Source organism: Condylura cristata, unplaced genomic scaffold (genome assembly GCF_000260355.1).
Source record: "Condylura cristata isolate star-nosed mole 26May11 unplaced genomic scaffold, ConCri1.0 scaffold00029, whole genome shotgun sequence".
Classification (NCBI taxonomy): Eukaryota; Metazoa; Chordata; class Mammalia; order Eulipotyphla; family Talpidae; genus Condylura; species Condylura cristata.
Genome location: NW_004567130.1, coordinates 25,537,361 through 25,557,933, shown reverse-complemented (window position 1 = coordinate 25,557,933; position 20,573 = coordinate 25,537,361). Strand labels below are relative to the sequence as shown.

Sequence of the window (20,573 nt, the reverse complement as noted above, 5' to 3'; positions counted from 1 at the left end):
CGGCTCTGCCCGGCTGGGGGCGCCGCGTCGGGTGGCCGCAGGCGTTCCCGTCCCTGTCGTCACCCCCACGGCCGCCCCTTGCAGGCGAAGAGGCGAGAGCAGAGGTCACGCCACCGGCCCGGCGCCCCACAGCCGGAGGAAGCGGAGCGAGCGCCAGGTGGGTGTGAGCCCCGAGCTGGTCTTCACCCTGCCCTGCCCTGGGGGAGCTGCCCAAGGCCGGCGGGGGGCCCAGGCGCGAAGCACAAGCCCACGGCGACTGCAGGGACACCCCAGGCAGCAAACCCCTGGCCGCACCTCTGGGCTGCCCACCGCAGGCCAGGCTGGGACCAGGGGCACACACACCCCTCAACTCCCCGGTTCTTACCAGCACCTCGCCCTGCCGCTCTGTGCCTCAGTTTCTTTGTCTGTCCCCTGCATGGAGCACGGAACCTGCCAATGTCGCCGAGGTGAGGTGGTGGCGTAAAGGGGTAGTCCAGTGCGCGGCCCCAGGTCGCCACCAGCCTGTCCACTCCGCGCGTCACCTGGGATTCCCCAGAGCCAGAGCGGTGTCGGTCCCGGGACCGCTGAGCTCAGTGGTTAGGGCTGTCGGAGACCTGCAGTGTTTCCGCACAGCCCACCAGCAGCTGGACGCTTCTTGAGTAAGACCAAGTCTGGGGGTGCAACTTCTGCCCTCTGCTCCTGGGGGAAGGGCTGGTAGGGGCAGGGTTTGAAGACCTCTGAGGCTTGCCCCGCTCCAGCAGTGCTCCGCGGCCCCCAGCCGCCCCCACCTCTGGTTTAGCAGAAGGGAGGGGCCCAGAGTATGCATGCCCCCGCCCGCTCCTCTCGTGCCCCTCAGGCCTGACGCCCCCACGGAGAGGCCACAGGTTCTTTTCCTAACAGATGGTGAGTGTGGCCACTACTCTGCGCTCCCGTGTCCAGGCCACCACCATCTCTTCATCCGTTGCCACCACCCTTGGGCCCCCAGATCCTCAGCTTCGCCTGCCGGCCCCTCTGACTCGCCGCCCCCGGCGCCCGTTGTTCCTTGGACGAGCGGGCTGCTCTCAGCGTCTCTGCGCGGCCTCTTCCTTCCCGGGGAATGCTGTTCCCGGCAGTCTTGTGACCTGGGCCCCGCAGTCGAGGGGCCACTGTAAGCGTCACCTGTCCCGAAGTCCCGCCTAGCCACCCCGAGGAAGACGCCTCGCCTCGCTTCACGTGGCTGCTTCCTTGCTGCTTCCTTGGTTCCTCACTGTCTCCTGGCCTTTTTCTTCCCTCTTCACTTTGAATTCTCCAGATCCCAGCCCGGTCCTGGCCCGTAGTCAAAGTCCAGCTCACTTGGACAGTTGCCAGCTGGCTGGGCAGCCCGCAGAGTTCTACTTTCTCCTCTTGCTTAAGAGCCTCTGTCTGCATTTCTGCAGACCTCAGAGCTGCCTCTTCCTCCTGGAGCCCGCTGCCTCGGGGGCTCCTGCGCAGAGTGGCCTTGATGGGCGTCCCAGGGACCAGCCGTCCCCCAGCGTAGCGTTAACCATCGGTATCCAAACTGCACGCTTTGGTTTTTGTTTTTGTTTTTGTTTTTGTTTGGCAATCGAATTATTGGAGGTAGCTGCGTAGTTCCCAAGTGGATGTGTTGGGCGTGAGGCTCTTCTGAAGCCCTCTGCCACTTCCTACCAGGTGATGAGAGAAATCGCCCTGGTGAGGAGCGCGGGTTTCCTTGAAGCCCACCAGCACCAGCACCAGGTGTTTTCGTTTTTATTTGTTCTGTCTGTTTTCGTGGGGAGGTCACGGCAGGTTTCCATTTAGCTTGAGTGAAACGGAGCCGGGTGTTGTTCTGCGTTTGAGCTAGTTCTGTTTCCTGTCGTGTGAAGGAAGGAAGGAAACGTCCCGGGCACCTTAATTCTTCCCTTCACTTTCTCTTGTGATGGTTCCAGTTGACCCCACAAGAGAGCAGGGTGAGGTCCCCCAGGGGGCTGAGCTCCGGGGTGGCAGAAGCTGCTGCCATTCAACCAGCAAGAAGCTCTCTGAGAGGCCCTGACACCCGCTGCCTGCTTCTGTGGGGAGAAAAGGCGCTTTTAAGTTTCTGTGGATGCTTTTTTCAAAGTGGCGATTTTTTCGTATTCTGAAAGAACACACCGTGCGCAGCGCCTCTCACGGAGCTTGATGCAGTCAGTCGAGGAATGTGTTTGACCGGGATGAACTGATCCACCCCTGGATATCTGTGAGTCTCCTATGGCCGCCGGGACACGGGGCCACCGACTTACTATCTCACAGTTCCCAGGGGGCCGCTAAGGCGTGGCGGGGCTGCCTGGCTCCCGGAGGCCCGGGGGCAGAGCTCTGTGTTCCCTCGCCTTCCTGTCTTCCAGAGGCTGCCACATTCCTGGGAACAGGCCCCTCTTCTCCTTTGCCAGAGCCAGCAGCAGCCTCTGCACACATCTCCGCCTCCAGCCTCTGCTTTCCGCTCCCATCTCGGATGCTCCTGCTTTGCTTGTAAAGGTCCCTCTGATTCCTGGAAAACCACTGTCTCGTGACCTCTCATTTAGTTGCATGGCAGTGTCCCTTTTCTCTGTATCGACAAGTTCTGGAGATTAGGGTGGCTCATCTTGGGCCCTCACTCACCCCGTCACCCTTAAAGGGAAGTAAGCACCTCGCAGAACAGGGCTCAGGTTTGCTTGCGAAAAGGAATCCGTGTGTGCGGGGGAAGGCGCAGAATAGCCGGGAGCCCACGTGAGAGCAGGAAGGGCAGCGTGTCCGGGAAGGACGGGGTCGAAGGGAGACCCGTTGTCTCACGGCGCTTGTGTGACTTCGATATTTACGACATGCATTAGTCACCCACGTTAAAAATGACTTTCAAGAAGTGACATGGCCAGTATAAAACTCGCCAGACCTTCGGGCATCCGAGAGAAGGCGAGCGCTCAGCCCACCTGTGGTCACTCCCCTTTCTGCAGCGACAGCCGCGGCGACTGCAGCTTTGGCTTCACGTCGCGGCTTGAACGAAAGCACATGCGAGTTTTCACGTGCGTGTGACGCAGCCCGCAGGCGAGATGCGTCTGGCTCACGGTGTGGCTGTGTCTCTCCACATGCACGTGTGAAGACTCGAGTCGCCGCTCAAGGCTCAGATGCCCCTTCCCTGGTCAGCCAGGCCCTCGTGGTCAACCTTCAGCTTTTGCTGTTTTGCAACATTAATGTATGTGTTTCTCCACGGGGGTGAAATCCACACAACATCAAGCGAACCATCTTAACGTGAACATGTTGTGCATTCCTGGTGCCACCCAACGACCTCCTCCGCGACGGCCCGAGCATTTCCACCCCGCAAGGACAGCTTCGCCCCCCTCCCCTCCCCACCAGCCTCTGCTCCTCTCCAGCTTTGCATATTCAGCTATCACACACCAGCTGGAGGCGCCCCCCGACTTCCCTCACCTGTCACAGCTCCTCCATGGGGAGGCCGGGACCAGTGACCCGTCTCTGGCGAGGGCCGGGCAGCCTTCGGCGTGACACCGTGGCCTGTGTGCGGCTCTGCCAGGCGTGGCGGAGCTGTGTGGCTCCAGGCCTCGCCAGCTTGTGTTTGAGTCTGGGCGCCTCTGTGCACGATTTTCTCTGCGTTTTGTACACGCTTTGAGCTGCTGCTGCTTCTCAGACACTAAGTTAAAGATGATTTGCACACGTTGAGGCACATGGCACCAGGACTGCAGACCTGGACTTGTGTTTTCTTGTTTTCCAGATCCAGACACACCAGGAAAATGGCCACGGCGAGCGAGAAGGTAAAGTGGCTGTGCTGGGCACCTCCAGCCTTGAGAGCGGATTCTGGCTGGCATCACTAATAGGGCGGAGGGAACATGCCTGCTGTGTGTGGGCTGGGGGTGCTTAGAGTCACACAGGCGAGAAGCAGGAGCTTGGCGGTCTCACGCAAGGGGGCCTGCGGGGTGAGGCGCCCGCTGCGCCCGGCCCCTCGGCTGGGAAGCAGCAGCCGTCTTCCGCCCTTGCTGCTGACCTGTGGTCAGCAGGAGCAGACCCCATTGTCTGAGAGTCTGGGCCAGCGCCCCCGTCAGGGTCCTTGCCCAGCCACCTGCTTTGCAGATAAGGACACTTGGGGCGGAGGAGTGAAGACAGTGCCCAGGCTGTGGAGCGGGCTGAGGCCCAGCGGGGCTCGGGGCCCCTGAGCAGGACGGAGAGCTCTGTCCTGGGAGCCTGGCGTGCCGGCCGGGGCTGGGAGGACGTGGACGGAGGTGCGGCCCAGCTGTGCGAGGGCCTGGGGACGCACAGCACAGTCGGAGAAGCAGACGTGGGCGCGGTGGACGGGGCCAGTGCCGGGTCTGTGCCCTCCGGGCGCCCCCTCACTCTGAGCGCGTGCGAGGTGGGGAGCAAGGGGCGCCCCTGGAGGAGGCCGCCCGCCGGCGCTGACTGCAGGAATGTTTGCGGGCCCAGAGCAGCGAGCTGGCGGCCGAGGACCCCTCGGAGAGCTCGGGGGCGGCGCTGTGGTCCCGCTGGCCCAAGGTGCTGCCCGTGGCGCTGGGCGCTGCGGGAGTTGGCGCCGGGACCGCTGGCAGCAGGTGAGCGCACTCTGGCTGGAGGGTTCCGTTCCTTCTCCTCGTCCCGCCCCCCTAGATTCTGAGGAAACCACTGTCTGGGGAGAGGTCAGCGCTGTGGCCGCTGACCGAGGTGGCAGCTGGCGGCCAGGCCGGCGGCTCGAGGGGCGCGGGGCCTGCCTCTGGCCCGCCGGAGCAAGGCGGGGGGGGTGCTCTGGTCTCTGCTCACCCCGTCCCTTGCCCAGCCCACCCGTGGCTAAGACGGGGCCTCGGGGGAGGGACAGTGGCCTGCTGCCCCCGACGTGCGGCAGCATCGGGCTCTGGACAGGCCCGGGGGCCCCGTGCCTGCCTCCTTCAGCCTCAGCCTTGAGCTCCGCCCGTGGCTGCCACCCGCCTTTTACGAGGGGACAGTGGGGGGCCGTGACACCCGCGTCTCGGAGCGGGATGGCTCAGGGCCTGCGGAGTGCGCAGGGCGTGACGTGGCCGCTGACCGCAGCCGCTCCCCGCCCTGGCCGGCCTGCACTGAGGCGCTGGGGGCAGAGAGGGCCGGCGGGGCCCTGGGCCAGGCAGCTGGCCAGAACCCCAGCTCTGCTTGCTCTCCCGGCCGGCCTCTCTCCCAGCTTCCTCCCGTGGAAGTGGGCGTGATTGAGCGCCCACCTCGGGCTGGCGCTCAGCTTTGGGGTGCTGTGTGTGCACTCGGCTGGAAGAGTAGCAGGTGTTCTGGGGCCGATTCACCAGCGCTTCCGCGGCCATAAATAGCCCTCGCTCCTCGCCCCCAGCTTCGCCAGTCTCCTGCCAGGCTGGCAGGCTCAGCTGCCAGGGCGGGGGGCGGTGACCTGCAGCAGGAGCCGAGGGTTGGGGGCACAGCTGGGGGTGGGACGGGATCGCTGGACTGCTGGGGCCTCCTGTCCAGCGCAGCCTCTGCCCCAGGCTGGTCCGCCGTCACAGTGGTGGTGTTCATGAACCTCAAACTTCCTCCCCACCCTAGAGAAGGAAAAGCTGCCACGCTTATTTAAAGACTTCCCTGACTTTAAAAATAGGCATTCCTCAGAACATGAATCCCCAGCGGAGGGGGTGGGGCTGGCTCTGGGGTCGGTGCACTCGCTGCTGGGGTCCTGCTGCCTCCCCCGGGGGAGGTTTGCTCGAGGGGGTTATTGCACCTAGCAGGTGTGCTTAGCGGGAATCCGCTGGCAGGTGCCCAGCAGACCACGTGGGCAGAGCCACGTGGGCAGGAACCCGCCCGCCTCGGCTCGGACCACCGCGCAGACAGAGGCCCTGACTGCACAGGACAGGGGCGTCGGCTGAGGACCGGGGCAGTGCCCGCCAGCTCTGCCTGGCTCTGGGGTGCGTGGGGGAGACCTATGCAGGAGGAAAGGAAAACACGAGAAACAGGGAAAAACAGGGTGGGCACGCCAGAGCCAGGAAAGCGCCGGCGAAGGCCCAGTGGTTTCAGGACACAGTGAAGCGCAGAGGGCTGGATGAGGCCACGCGTGTGAGTGGAGAGGAGCGTGGCACAGAAGGTCGGCCTGGCAGCCACGGCCTGGCGAGCGCAAATGGAGGTAGGCTTCTGGGCGGCACCCGGTCTTCTCTGGAGAGCAGTGGGAGCCAAGGAAGAGCTTTAGACGAGGGAGTGTGTCGGAGGTCCCCAGGAGTCCCCGATTCGGCGACGCCCTAGGTCTCAGAGGCCTAGGCACTCAGATCCTTCTTTACAGCAAAAGATACAGATTAAAATCAGCTTAGAAACAGGCCCGGGAGCTCCCGTCCGGACACTCCCATGCGTCAGCACCCCGAGGGGGCTTCACTTCTGTGGCCTCGGTGGTGACCACGCGTGAAGACCCACCAGAGACGCGGGCCCGGGGTCGCCACGGGCCTGGCGTGGAGGCGCTGCCTGCCTGCTGTCACAGAGGCCAGACTCCTAGCGCAGAGCAGGTGTTCAGCACAGCCACGCTGTTGACACCAACGATGCAGGCAGAGGGGGCAGATCCTGTGAGACGTGCCGGAGCCCTCCCCAGGCCCGAGTCCCCACGAGCCTGCCCCGGAGCGAGCAGGCCTTCTCTGCACAGAGTGAAGTGACTTTGCCCTGGGCCTGCTGTGTTGGCGGCCGGCAGGGATGCCGGAGGCCCGGGCAGCGCCAGGAGCTGGCATTGCCCGTCAGCGTCGGCTGCGCCCAGCTGCCAGGGAGGAGCCGGTGGGGTCATTTGTATGTTCCAATGCCCTGGGCCTGGGGGCAGGGGCAGTTTTGTGGCCCCGCCGGCTGTGTCCAAGGCTCGGAGCCAAAATGAGAGAGTGGGTTGCAGGTCTCCCACTGTCTGCTGACCGGGGAGGTGGCCGGGTTGCGGGGCCTCAGTCCCGCTGGGGGCATGGAACACGGCATCTCAGGACCTAGGTGCCACCTCTTCAGATAGGACCCTTGCTGCTTTCCCAGAAGTCAGCTCCTCTGCCACACCCCCCTTGCCTTGTTCTTGAGGAGAAGAGGGCTCGCCGGTGGGCTGAGTCCACAGGCTGGCCGGGCCCTGTGTTTCTTGGCTCTTTGAGAACTGCACGTTACGTAGTTCTCGGTGTCAGAACGACACAGGCATCTATTAGGCGGAACCACACGACACTGTCAACTCCTACCCGTCTTGAGCTATAAAAATAGTGGGTTTTGATTTTTTTAAGTCTCGTGTTTCTGGAAATTTGCCTCGGATTCCATCTGCTGCGCTTTGTTCTCTGCCCTTGTGTCGGCCTGTTTGTTGAGGGCTTTTGGTCATTTAAAATTCCTTCTCACCTTTGCCTCCAAATACTTGATCCTCTACTCAGTTCTCTGTGGCCTGGATCTTCCTCCAAAAAAGGCAATTTCTTATAGCTAAACCTAATGGCGTAAAAATTTCCCCTTTTCCACTCCTCCCCCAAAGATAACAGTTTGACTTGAGGTGTTGATTTTGTCTGGTTTTAACGAACATGGAACTATCGGATACATTCTGGCCATGTGTGCTGGCTTTCACTTAGATGCCGTCCCCCAGGTCCAGGCCAGCGCTCTGTCAGTACTCTGAGGAGGCAGGCCTCCTGCTTCGCAGCCAGCCGGCACAGCGAGGCTCTGCCGTAGCGTGTCTGCTGGTGGGCTCTGAGGCTGTGCCGTAAGGACTTCAGCGAATGTCTGTGTGACCCCTTTGTCAGATAAGCCGCAGGGGTGGTTTAAATTTTGACAGAATTTGGGTGAAGGCTCTCCGCGCCTCACCTTGGCTCCCATGCCTGGACTTTGGAGCAACTCAAATATTTTTTCAAAAGACGAAAGAAGGCCCTTGCTGGTGGCACAAAGGGTCAGGACGCAGCACTGCAAGCCGGCCGCAGCCGCTTCAGTGCGAGTTCGATCCCCGCCCGCCCCGGGGGTGGCCACAGGGCGCGGCAGACCTTTCCTGACTGCCCGCTGCTCCCCTCAGCAGTGTGCTTCCTCCACCTGCCTGTTCTGCTCCCCGCTCTGTCTCTGGTGAGGCCTCTCAGGCTGCACCTCTGGCCTGTGCCCCAAGTAGCAGAGGCCGAGGGACAGGGCACACACCTGTATGCTGGCTAGTGGGTTGTAAACGACTGTGCCCTTTTTAGGAGGGCGATGAGCCAGTTTCTTTCATGTTTTATTTCTTCAAGATTTATTCATTCATACAAGAAGTAATAAGTTTGGGGATGGGGCTGTTGGTGTAATAAGCAAATAGGTCCTAAAAGTAGCCTCTGGGAGGGAACTGGGAAATGGGGATTTAAGGGAGACCCCTGAAATCTGGAGTCGACTGAATTTTTTTCCCTGTTCTTTCCCTGTGATTGCTGGATGAGCTGAGTACGGGCTCTCCCTCCTGGGTGGCAGCTTCAGAGTCTGTAAAAATAGAAATGCGCGAGAACATTTTCGTCCCATCTCTTCAAGACGCGTTTTCTTGTTTCTCCCCGCTCTCCCAGAGAGCAGTTTTTCTGACGAGTGTCTCCTGTGCAGGAGAAGCGGGCACTGTGTTGGCCTTTCGAGGGGCAGTGCCTGCGGTTTGTTACTGTTCCACTCACTTACTAACTTTTGGTTGGGCTCCTTCCTCCCTGTGACCGAGGAAGAGTTTCTGAAGACTGGTGCAGGAAGCGCCATGGGGAAACAGGAAGGCGGTTAAGGAAGGCCTCCAGGGAGGACTGGCTCCGTACCTGCGGGACCTGAGGGGAGCTGGGTGACACAGGGAAGGGCCCTGCAGCCGGTGGGAACAGACGATGCAAAATCCCGCGAGCAAGAGTGAGCACAGTTCATCCTAGAACTGCAGGCACTAGGGTGACTGAGGTGACGCCCAGGGCCTGGGAAACCGAGGGCATTTTGAAGGGGGAACCCTCCACCTAGGGGTGGGGTGTCCTGTGATTCTTGGCTTGAGACACCACTGGCAGGAGCGTGGGAGTGAGGGAAGCTGAGTCTATTCACTGACCTCCAGACATCCGTCTGGCTGGAGACTTGGACACAGGCGGCCGCCCAGGACAGGGTCGTCCTGGACCAGAGCGAGGCCGAGAGGGAGGCCCCCAGCACTCCTGGAGGTCCAGGAGGCTGCAGGGGCAGAGCTGGGAGAGAAATCAGGAAGTGAGACTGTCAGCCAGACTCAGGAAATGAGACTCAGACTCAGCCAGCAGTGAGCGCGGGCCCTGCAGTCCCACGGTGGGAACCCCCGTCGGGGCACTGGTCCAGAAAGGGGACCCCGGAGCGGCTAGTGTGAGGGGCTGCTGCGGGGAGCGCTACTGGTTAGAATTCTGGGGACTGCCAGTGACAGAAGCATCTTAGTGTAACTTAAGCCCCAGCGGGCGTGTGGAGGCCGGGGACGGGGCGGAATGAAGTCGGAGGAGCGGAGGTGAGTGGTGGGAGAAAGAGAGAGCACGGTTCATTCTCCAGCCTATTACTCTGCTGCTTACGGGGCCCGCCGGGGCTGGGCCCTCGAGTTGATGCTGGCAGTGACTTTGCGTCAGCCCTTCCGTCCCCCGGGCAGAGTGGGGGACTCGAGAGGTGCCCAGGGTGGGTGGCGAAATAGCTGAGGCCCACAGCATTTCTGTCATCAGCTCTATCTTTGTCCTGGAACTTCTCTGCTTCTGGCATGACAGGTTTTTGACTTAAAACCAGAGTTTTCTGCTCTGCTGGGTGCCATAAATATTTTCATCCCAAATTACTGAAAGTTGCTTGTTGACTAGTTGCAAGGTTTCAGAAAGAAAAGTTTCCTCTTCTGTGAGATGCAGTTGTGGTTTTGCAAAGCGCCCAGGGCTCCCACCATGCTGAGAATGAGCACAGGAGGTTTCCATCCCCCAGGTGAGGCGTCTGAGGGGGAATTATGGCCAGTAGTGACAGTACAGCCTACGGCCTGGGGACCTGTTGATGGAGGGTCCATCCCAGGACAGGCCTGAGGGTGCCAGAGCCCGGTGCCCTCCTACCTGATGGGACCTCCGCTCCCCGTCAGCTGTCACAAGAGATGCTGGGAACACAGACCCTCTCTCCAGGAAGCTCTTTCGCAGGATAAGGAGAGCAGCTAAGTAGAGGAACAGCCACCTGAAAATGTTCTCATTAAAAGCTGTAAGAATTCTCAAAGTAAAACAAGAGTTTCTAAGATTTGAGAAGGGGTTTGATTTAGATGTTACAGGTGGCGGGGAGGGCCTCGCTGAGGGAGCGACACTGCCCTGAGGTTTCAAGGACGAGGGAGGAAGAGGGAGCCAGGCTCAGAGTTGGGAGAACATTCCAGGTTGAGGGAAAGACCAGCGGTGGCTTGAGGGGGGATGGAAGGCCGGCGTGTGGCGGCAGGTTGTGGGGAGGAGAGGCCGACTCGCCAGGGCCCGTGCATCGTGTGAGGGGGTGTGGCTGGTGAGCCCTCAGGCGGTGACGGAGAACGCCCCTGGAAGAGAGATCTGGGAGGCTGACGCAGCCTCCCTGAGTGAGCAGGTGAAAGCCCGTCGCTGTCGGAGGTGGAGAAAGCCATGGACGGGCAGGCAGGGAGAAGGCAGACAGCCCCGGACTGTGGGTGCGGAAAGGCCGAAGAATGGGCAGCACTTGTCAGCTGTCCCAGAGCTTCTGGGCATCGCCAGTCAGGGGCTCCCCAGGTACCTGAGCAATAGGAAAGACCCTAGGTGTGGCCTTTCATGGCTTTTCTGGAATTTCTACTGAGTGTTGAGGGGTTCAATGTGTGATCTCTGTGTCCTTTTCTGTTGAGAACTGGTATGTCTCCAAACACAGGTCTGCAAATTCTGCAGCTGGTCAGCCCTAACACAAAGCCCAGTTTTTTTGTGAAAAAGCAGAAAGCCAGGGTGATTGTGGAACGCGTCTCATTTGTTTCTCTTTGCTCAGGGAGCAAGTGACTTTCAATTTTTTTTACACCAGGAGGGCAAATCCGGTACCAGTTACTGCTTCATGGTCAGAAACAGAAATTCTGCCCTTTCACATGTTTATACTCAAACATTTTTATGCATTCCAATGGCAGTATATAGTATATATATTGTGCATATATCTTGACATTTTTACCTAAGTAGTTTTATTCATATTCTTTCATATCTTCCCTTTAGACTCAATCGATTTCATTTGCATTATTTTGCTCTCCCATGTGTGCGCATGTTCTCGTCACTTCCACCAAACCACCCGCCAAGGGATCTACCTGCCTTCCTCTTGTTCCCTGTGGTAACCATTAGATTCTTTCACTGCATTCAAGATTTATTTCTTCTGTATCTATCTTCAGTGCTATAATGAAATATTTAAGTATTTGGGGGGATCTACGAGGCACCAGGTACTGGTACAAGATGGAAAAAAATCCATTCATGGAGCCTAGATTGAGTCTTGAGGGGAGGCAGATGATAAACAGATAAATAAATACTCTTTGGATACTTTGTAGAGCATAGATGTGAGGCAGAGGCTGGGAGGCTGCTGCAGTAATCCAGGCAAGAGATGCCACGAAATGACTGGCTTGGAAACAATGGAGATAAGAGGAGTGGTCTTACTTGGAATATATTTCAAAGGTAGAGCCAAGAGAATCTACAGTTAGATGCGGAGAAAGGAGGATTAAGAAAGAGGCCAAAGGTAATGACCTAAGGAAATGGACAAATGGAGCCTCATAAATTGAGACGGGGAAATGTTTGAAAAAGAAGTGATAGAGACACAGTTCATTCTTTTTAACTGCTATATTGTATTCCATTACGAGTAGAGAAGATCCACTGTCTTCCATCATTTAGGTGAACAGTCTTTAACATGCCACTGAGTTGACCAAAAATGTAAATGAATTTCTCTTTGAAGATTATGTAGGGATGGAATCACTTGATCATAAGAAAGGGACACAACTTCAATTTGACAGAACAATGCCAGAGTTTTCCCAAAATGTTGGTGCCAGTGTCTAGTCCTATAATCAGTCAGGGTAAAAGAGATGCCGTTACTTCACACCTTCATCAACATTTGCTGTTGTAGACTTTTCAAAAACTTTGCTAATCCGAGTACAAGATGTGTGATTGTTAATTCAAGTTGCATTTTCCTGAGTATTGATGAGGTCAAGTCTTGGCCTCTTTTTGAGTTTCCCCTTGAAGACCTGTCTGTTAATATCCGTTACCTGTTTTCCATGGAGTTGTCTTTTTTGAGGGGGGTGGAGATACAGATTTATTTATATATTCTGGAGACTAAATTTTTGCTGTTAAATACATTGCAGATATTTACTTCCAGTCGGTGGTGTACCTTAACTTCATAACGTTGTGTGGTATGGGTAAATAGAAAAACTTTTAGTTTTGATGAATCAAATGCATTCATTTCTTTTGTGTATTTTGACTTGTTTAAGCAACCTTTTCCTATCCTAACATCATGGAGATTCTTGCCTAATATTTTGTCTTAAGATTTTTATTTTTTCTGTGCATTTATGCATTTATGTTAATAATACATCTGAAAGACCATTCCATGTGTGGTGTGAGGTAGGGATTTCATTTTTTTTTTTTTTTCTATTGGGAAAGCCAGTTGTCTTACCCTCTCTAGCCTTTTCCTACTGAGCTGGGACTGCCACCACCATCACATCCAGCTTTCCACAGGCCTGGGTCTGTTCTCTTTTCCTGTTCTACTGATTATATCCTCTATTCTGGTACTCATACCCAAAAGTTATCATCGTTGAACTTTGTAACTAAATGGATACCTGGTAGGGTTAGTTGAGCAAAGAGGCGAGCATTATTTATTTTTTGCTTTGATGTTCTGCGTCTTCAAACTGTCCACCATATATTTAAAATGGCACTCAGGGAACTTAGGAAAGATTCATTTGCCACTCAGCTTTCAATAACTCATCTGTTGCATGCAGTTCCCAGAAGTAGCTATTTTTGGAGACAATACTGCAAGTGACCCCCCTCAAACAAAATAAACCAGTTCCTCCCTGCAAACGGGGCGAAGTGCTTGCTTCTGCCATCACTGACTTTGTCCTGGGGAAAAATAGGAAAGAAGTTTTACTTTGGCCTTCCCTCTGCTGTGACACTCTGGGTAGTTTTACTTTTGACTTTCCCCTCTGCCCCCACCTGCCGGCTCTCAGCTTGGGCTTTCAGACTGTGATGTCTCTGAACCGTGGGCCGCTCTTCCGGTTCTCACATGTGGGCCTGTGTGCGTATTTTGCGACTGGGCTGCATTACCAATTCCGTTGGTTACTGCCAGCCTGACCACAGTGTCAGATCTGCCGGGGCCTGGGGTTTCCTGTTGCCTCTCCGGCCCTGGGACTCTGGATTCCATAAATAAAGCACCCGAAGCCACCGGGGCCCTGCAGTCTGCAGCCTGCTCGGTGCCCTGCGCCTGGGGCCGTCTTCGCCCCTGTGGTGCCGCCCAGCGGGGCCCCCCCACCCCCCCGGAGCGCGTGGGGTCTGAGTGGACCAGACAGGCCGGTGCCACCCTGCCTGAGTGTGGCTTTCTGTCCCCGCCTCCAGGCTGTCACCCGCCGGCCCAGGGTGGCTCCTGCTGAGAGGATGAGCAAGTTCTTGAGGCACTTCACTGTGGTCGGGGATGACTACCATTCCTGGAACATCAACTACAAGAAGTGGGAGAATGAAGAGGAGGAGGAGGAGGAAGAGCAGCCGCCACCCCTGCCCGCCTCTGGCGAGGAGGGCAGGGCCCCTGACCCCGCAGCTGCGGCCCCCGCCCAAGCGCCCAGGCCCCGCCTTGACTTCAGGACCACCCTGAGGAAGCTCTTCAGCTCCCACCGGTTTCAGGTAGGAGGGCAGAAGCCCGAGATGCCGGGGTGGGGCAGGCATTCAGCGGACAGTTACACGGTGGGTGGGCGCTGCCCCTGCACGCCTCACTCCTGGGCACATGTCTGGCCAGCACCAGCCACGTGCCAAGCAGCCCGTGTGCAGCCTGGCAGGTCCCCTGCCGTCAGGGCCAAACGAAAATGCAAACACCAGTGAAATAGTCCCTGATCACGATGTGCAAGACGTGGAAGGGCCTTGACAGCACGAAGCCAAGCAGCAGGACTGTGTGGGGGTCCGTGGAGATGAAGTGTCCGGCATAGGTGTCTCCCGGAGACAGGAAGCAGCTTGGTGGTTACCGCACGCTGGAGGCAGGGAAGAGTCTGGAGAGTGAATGCTTAATGGGCACAGGCTTCCCTTTGGGGTGACAGTGTGTGGGGGGGAACTGGGTGTGTGTGAGGGGGGATGATACTGTGAATGTGCTTCCTGCCGCTGAACTTTCTGCCAATTTTAAAATGGTTCAAATGGTAAATTTTGCTATGCAAATTTCCTCACACACCCATGTGCGCACACACACAGAAAGTAAAGGGTAAAACGAGGCAGAAAAACATCCACGTGTTTGTTGGGTCCACCCTGCGTGTCTGACGGGAGCTGCCCAAGGCCGGCGAGGCCCATGCGGGGGCTGCAGGCTCCCCTTTTCCGGAGTGATGCCAGAGATCTGCATGGCTTACCCCACTGCTGCCTCCAGGTGTGCCACGGGGAGAGCCTGAGAGGATCGTGGGGCTTCGGAAAAAGCAAAGGGAGCGGAGCTTCCTTCCTTTCACTGACTCATTCTTCTCTTTGAGGTGGGCAGCACTTTCAGAGAATGTCACTTTGCACGAGGTTCAGCCTCTGTCATGGAACCTCAGTTTTGAAGGCCAGTGCCGGCGTGGGGTCCGCGTGAGGCGGCAGGCGGGTGTCTGGGAGCAAGTCCCAAGGCCAGGAGACCGGGACATAAGGGAAGTGTGCGGCTCCCCTCGTTAGCCCAGGTCCCAGTGGAATCACGTGGAGCCATTTTGGGGGGGCTGCTGCAAGTGACATTTTCTACCAAAATAAGCCAGTTCCTCCTGCAGCAGAGGGACGCAGCCTCTCCCGTCACCGACCTTGTTCCAGGGTGAAAAGGAAAACAATATTTTGGTCTTTTATTCACTCTCTGGTGGCTCTGAGAAGCAAAGCAAGCCTAGCAGGCCAGCCCCCTCAGCTCCTCTCTTTCCCCGTGGCTGTGACAGGAAAGGAAACGTGGTATTAAGTTGTTGAGGTTGAAATCCCAAACCCTCAATTTCAAGAGCAGAAGGAAGAAAACAGCTGCGAGGGGAGCCCTGGACTCGCCCCGTCAGGGCGGCCCCCCGCCTGCCTGGGCCGCCTGGGCCGGGTGGCCTCTGAGCCCCGTCCCCCAGCCCAAGGGGCGTCCGCTGGGCGAGTAAGGTGTCTGCGAAATGAGAGGAGGCACTTGGCCCTTCACTCAGCAGTGGCTTACGGCACCGGCCGTGGGTGTGGGCCCAGGCAGGCAGCAGCTTCCCAACCTCAGAGAGGACCGAGGGCCGCGCAGAGGGGGCCCCCCGCAGTCACATGCTGCTGCAGGGGAGCAGGGGTGTGTGCGGGGAGCGGAGGCGCCCCGAGGGCCGTGGGGCCGCGAGGCTGCTCTGGGGTTGGAAGGCGAAGGAGGCGGCACGTCACCTGGCGCCTGGCGAGGAAGCGTTTTCAGGCAAAGGGCTGAGGTGGAGCTGCACGGACGGGCCTCTGGTCAGCAGGAGGAGGGGTTGAGGGAGAAGGCCCTGGAAGGTTTTGAGCGTGTGTGAGGGGTGAGGGGCAGGTACATGACGGGATTGTAGGGTTAGAGACAGGGAGGCCATCTTGGGGCAGGTGCTTTGCCTTGGCGTTTAGCCAGCGACTCAGCCTACCAGAACATTCTGGAATCCCGCTCTCTGATGCAGTCTCTGCCTGCTCCTATGGTGGGAGGCGGCCGGAGTGACGTGCTCCGTCGTTAACGGCTGTCATCTCGTAGGCAGGGTGGCACAGCCCAGGGAAGAAGGTGTGGGGTGCGGCAGCCGCTCAGGAGCTGTGGACGGCTGGGCGCGCCGGGTCCGGGAGCCTCCTGCCTGAGCCGCCACGGGCTGGGCCTGGGCCTTCCACACAGGACCGCGTGCCGTGTCCTGTTGTCGCTCGGGGGTGGAGCATGTGGTCCCCGGAGCCCTGGCGGGGGTCGGGGAGGCGGGCACAGGCCTGGCGCTAGTGCCCAGATGGGGCAGTACTGAGAGGTGTGTGGGGCCCGGGCACAGCCAGCGCTCTGCGCCGCTCTGCGCTGCCAGCGGAGGATTTGGAGTGAGCTGAGTTTCCCGGATCTGCTGCGTGTCCCCTTGTGACACGACCCCCTCCGGGAGAAGCTCTGCCTGGCAGGCTCCGGGCCCTGGAGGTCATGGGGCTCTGGGACTTTGGATCTTTCTTTTTTTAGTGAGGGTCACACGAAAGACTTAGTCACCTCACTTCATTATCTTCACATTTTAAAGGGCAGGGTTCTTAGGAAAAGGAGAGCAGGAAGTGCAGCCACCGCACACACCTGCAGCCGCGGAGGGCCGCAGGGCTCTCGAGTGGGCCGTTGTGAAGTCAGTGGAGCCGTGGCGTCTGCTAACGGCCACAGGGCGGCGTGGCCATCACACGGCCTGGTGAACATTTCACCACCCGAGACGAGGTCCTGCGCTCGACACAGCCATCCGCGGGACTTGCCCCTTGTGGACGTTTCCGCTGGCAGACCCAGACGCCCGGGGGCTCCGTGGCCGGCCGCCGCCACAGCCCGGTGCGTGTAGGGCCGTCCCGCGGCAGCAGCTGCCGGCTGCTGGAACATTCCGCTGGGTTTGATGTCCCCGTGTCTCGGTTCCAAACCAGAGGAGTGCTCAGGCCCCTGTGGCTCGTAAGAAGCCCATGAGTTGAGCCTTCGTTAGGTCGCTGAACTTGGAAACGTGGAAAAACTTGACCGCTACGAGCAGCCTCCCACGCGCCTCACACACGGCAGTTACCGAAACGACTGGCCACAGGCTGAGGCAGCCGGAGGCCGAACAGTCCCTCTGCCGCAGACCCGCGGCGTGCGCACACGCGGTCAGGCTGGATGACCGGTCCAACGTCCGTCCCGGCTTGCTCCGAGAACAGCCCAGAACTAGAAAAACTCAGCCTTGGAGGAACTTTCTGTCATTTAGGAAGCAGTTTGCTTCTAGAGATGCTGGGAAGTAGTGAGTGGGCAGGGGAAGGCTGGCTGGGACCCAGCTTCGAAGCCCCCGGGGGTGACTGGGCCCAAGGGACAGGCCCTGGGGCTCCTGGGGGGCGCTGGCCAGCTCCGCCTTCGTGAGGGCCGGGCAGCGGCTTCCCGCGGCGCCTTGACCCAGTGGACTCAGCCCCAGGCCGGTCCTCAGCGAGGGCCGGCCAGGTGTGTCCCTCACGCCCTCCCTCCGTCTGCAGGTGATCATCATTTGCCTGGTGGTTCTGGACGCCCTGCTGGTGCTCGCTGAGCTCATGCTGGACCTGAGGATCATCCAGCCGGACAGGAATAACTATGCTGTCCAGGTGGGGCGCCGGCGCCTTCCCCTCCCAGCGGCGGGGATCCCCGACCGCCAGCAGCCACCCTGGCTCCGCACTGGGGCCCCCCGCTCCTGATGTGGGACGAGGCCCTCCCAGATGCCCGCGCCCAGCCGTGCAGCCATCGCCCGAGGGCTGTGGGCCCAGCTGCAAAGGGCCCGGGCCGTCCCGGCCACCGAGGAAGGACGGGCTCCGGGGGGCTCTCGGCACCCCTTCCCCGGCAGCGCCCTTCCCAAGTGCTGGGTCCGCGCCCGCCTGGCCTCTCCCTGCGCAGGAGCCCAGGCCGGGTCGCTGCTTGTCTTTGCACTGGGAAATGGCAAACATGCCGCTCTGCCGCACCATGTGCTTGTGCATTTGGACACCGAATGCTCCTTGTGGCACATCTTTCTCCTCCAGAACCAGGGTGGCCTTCTCGTTCCTTAAGAAACACCCTTCACTGCATGACCACCAGCTTGTGCCGCCCTGACTTCACTCCCAGACAGTTGCCTGAGTCCGGAACACCTGGGGGCCAAAGGGCGGTGTCTGACCCCACCTTTCCTCTGCATCTGGTGGCGGAGGGCTTTCGTGCCTGTGCGCGCACGCGGGTGGCCACCTCGCCCTGCGCTGCGCTGCCCCTCCCAGCGCTCAGGTCACTGCCCGCGGGGCCGCGCAGTCTGCGCACGGCCCTGCTGCAGCCCGAGGCCCCGCCCGGTGCCCTCTCCTCTGCCGCGCCCTCCGGTAGTCGCTCTGCCGGCCGCCGCCTCCCCCTGAGCGGCCGCCGCGTCTGGCAAGTGCCCGGGGGCACCTGGGCCCATACCCAGCGTGGGCGAGCTCTGCAGCCAGCGCTGCTCTGTGCCACTTTCAAGGTGTCTGGCTCGCGGGCGCACGCGAGCTTAGCGCCAGGTGAGCCCCTGGGCGCGCACCCTCACACGCCACGTGAGCGGAGCCGCTTCGACGCGGCCAGGCCCTCGGGGGCGCCGGGGCGCGTGCGGGGAGGCCCCGTTCTGAGGCGCCTGTCTGCGGCCTGCCCCGCTCATGACCAGCCCGGCCCCTCCCCGGCCTCTCGTCCCGCAGGTGTTCCATTACCTGAGCATTGTCATCTTGACCTTCTTTATGATGGAGGTCTCCTTCAAGCTGTTCGTCTTCCGACGGGAGTTCTTCCACCACAAGTTTGAAATCCTGGACGCCCTCGTGGTGGTGGTGTCCTTCGCCCTGGACATCGCCCTCCTGTTCCGGGAGCATGAGTTCGAGGCGCTCGGCCTGCTCATTCTGCTGCGGCTGTGGCGGGTGGCCCGCATCGTCAACGGTAGGTCCCGCGCACAGGCAGCCGCCAGGCCTCCCCTCCGGGCGGGGACAGCGGTCCGACCCCTTGCGTGGCTCCCGGTCCCAGTCAGCGCTGCGGGGACCTTCCCTCTCCGGGAGGCCACACTGCTGCGAGATTGGGGAGCGCACTGACTGGGCCCTGGCTGGTCGCCCCAGCGCGGCCGAGCGCCTTTGCTTCTGCCTCTGCCTGCTGAGGTGTGGCCCCGCCCCGCCAGGGCGCCAGAGGCTGAGAGACGCCGCCGGGCCCATCCGCGGGCCTCAGTGCGCTCGAGGCGCCAACTTCGAGTCTTCCAAACTGACCACTTGACACCCCGCTGGGGGCGATGACCCCTTGACGTGCCGGCTGTGGGCTGTGGCTCCGGAGCACATCTGGGACACACACACCCACCGCACTCTGCGCCGCCTGGCCCCGGCGGCTCCCCCGGCTCCGTCCTCTGGCAGGGGCGCGTCCGAGCGGCCCCGCGCCCGTCTGCGGCCACCGCAGCAGGCACCTTCAGAGGCCTGGGTCTGTCTTCTGAAGCGCTCCCAGGGGACTCGGGACCCCTAGGCGAGCTCGGCCACCGGGGCTGGGGGCGTTGTGCGAGGAGCAGCCGCTAGGCCGTGAGGCAGCCCTGACCCGAGGCCTCGGCCGGCCCCTGGCTGTGCCCAGCAGCGTGACCGGGCAGGTGCCGGCAGCCTGCGAGCTCGGGGCTGTGTGGGGCCCTGCGGCCGCGGGGCCTGGCGGCCAGGGGAGAGGTGGTGATCAAGGACATTGTCGGCAGTCACTGCTGAAGATGCTTCTGCTGACTGCTTCTAGTAGAACAGAAAACTACTCTGCAACGGCTAATCGCAGTGGAGGTCGGTGAGCTGGACTGATGCACGCCTGTCTCACACCCGTGGGGCTGGCTGTTACAACGGGCGAGTTATTTACCTGCCTAAAGGTAAATGATGCCCTTTCTCTTCAGATTAACCTCAGTGGCATGACAGGAAGGCCGAGGAGGTGACGGGGGCCCTCGCCCCCATCAGGTGCAGACATGGTCTCTCTTCCTGGGAAGCGCCCCAGTGACGACACGCTTCGCCTTCTGAGCACTGTCCTCTCCGGTGTGGGCCTTCGGGAACCATCAGTGAGCTGATGGCCGGGTGGCGCCTGGTGGCCCAACTGGCCACTGGGGAAGCAGTCGGCAGCGACTGAGCTTCCTGGCGCGGCAGGCCGTGCCTGTGTCTGCTGGGCCGCGGCACCTCTCCAACGGGCTGTGCGCTCAGGAGCTTGGCGCTCACCTGGCCTGCCCTTACTTTTGAGGGTTCCCGGCCCGGACCAGCCCACAGCGGAGTCCTGAGTCGCTCAGAGCGGAAAGCCTGAAACCCCCGAGTGCAGATGCCCTTCAGCGACGACCTTTTACGCTGTCTGGCATTGCTCTTCCAACCTGGGGGTGATTAAGCTTGAAGCCAGAATCATTGGGACCCCATTCTTTTTCAGGAATAATCATCTCTGTTAAGACACGTTCAGAACGGCAACTGTTGAGGTTAAAGCAGATAAATATGCAACTGGCCGCCAAGATCCAGCACCTTGAGTTCAGCTGCGCCGAGAAGGTGAGAGTAAGGCGGGGGGCCGAGCCCGGCCCGCTGCGCCTCCCTCGCCGCCGGGCTCGGCTGTGCCCCAGGGTGCGCCGGGCACCCTGGCTTCAGCGGCCGCTCCCTCAGCCCTGGGCCCGCTGCCGGGAGCCCCCTCAGCTGTGTCCCTGGGGCTCCCTGAGTGGTCGTCATGTCCCTGGTGAGGTCACGAGGTAAAGGCAGATATCTGTGTGTTTTTGTAACAACAGGAGCAAGAAATTGAAAGACTTAACAAGCTGTTGCGGCAGCATGGACTTCTCGGTGAGGTGAACTAGACGCGGCGCTGCAGGGAGCTGGGCCAGGCAGCAGCGGGGCCCTGCTGTGCAGCTTGCCGAGGCCGAGGGGGCTGGGCTGGCAACCGGCCTCCCTCCTGGCCTAACGGGGGCGGGGGAGGGCGGAGAGCTTGTCTGTCCCACCCCACACCCCACCCCACAC

General features: G+C 60.1%; 1 protein-coding gene across 2 annotated transcripts in view; it reads left to right on the top strand.

Moving 5' to 3' along the window:
* The window catches only part of HVCN1 (hydrogen voltage gated channel 1), a 23,758-nt gene extending 3,239 nt beyond the window's left edge, over positions 1 to 20,519 (top strand). Inside the window, exons 2-8 of one of the 2 annotated variants that reach the window (XM_012731024.1) lie at positions 85 to 157; positions 3,692 to 3,731; positions 13,383 to 13,664; positions 17,130 to 17,234; positions 18,300 to 18,531; positions 20,005 to 20,117; positions 20,348 to 20,519. In XM_012731024.1, coding sequence (XP_012586478.1) covers positions 3,711 to 3,731; positions 13,383 to 13,664; positions 17,130 to 17,234; positions 18,300 to 18,531; positions 20,005 to 20,117; positions 20,348 to 20,413 — 819 coding nt within the window. In that variant the 5' untranslated portion in view covers positions 85 to 157; positions 3,692 to 3,710 and the 3' untranslated portion in view covers positions 20,414 to 20,519. Of the gene's footprint in view, positions 1 to 84; positions 158 to 2,124; positions 2,192 to 3,691; positions 3,732 to 13,382; positions 13,665 to 17,129; positions 17,235 to 18,299; positions 18,532 to 20,004; positions 20,118 to 20,347 lie in introns of those variants that run through there. The other variant, XM_004691064.2, reaches the window with a different exon arrangement.
* The last annotated feature ends 54 nt before the right edge of the window (positions 20,520 to 20,573 follow it).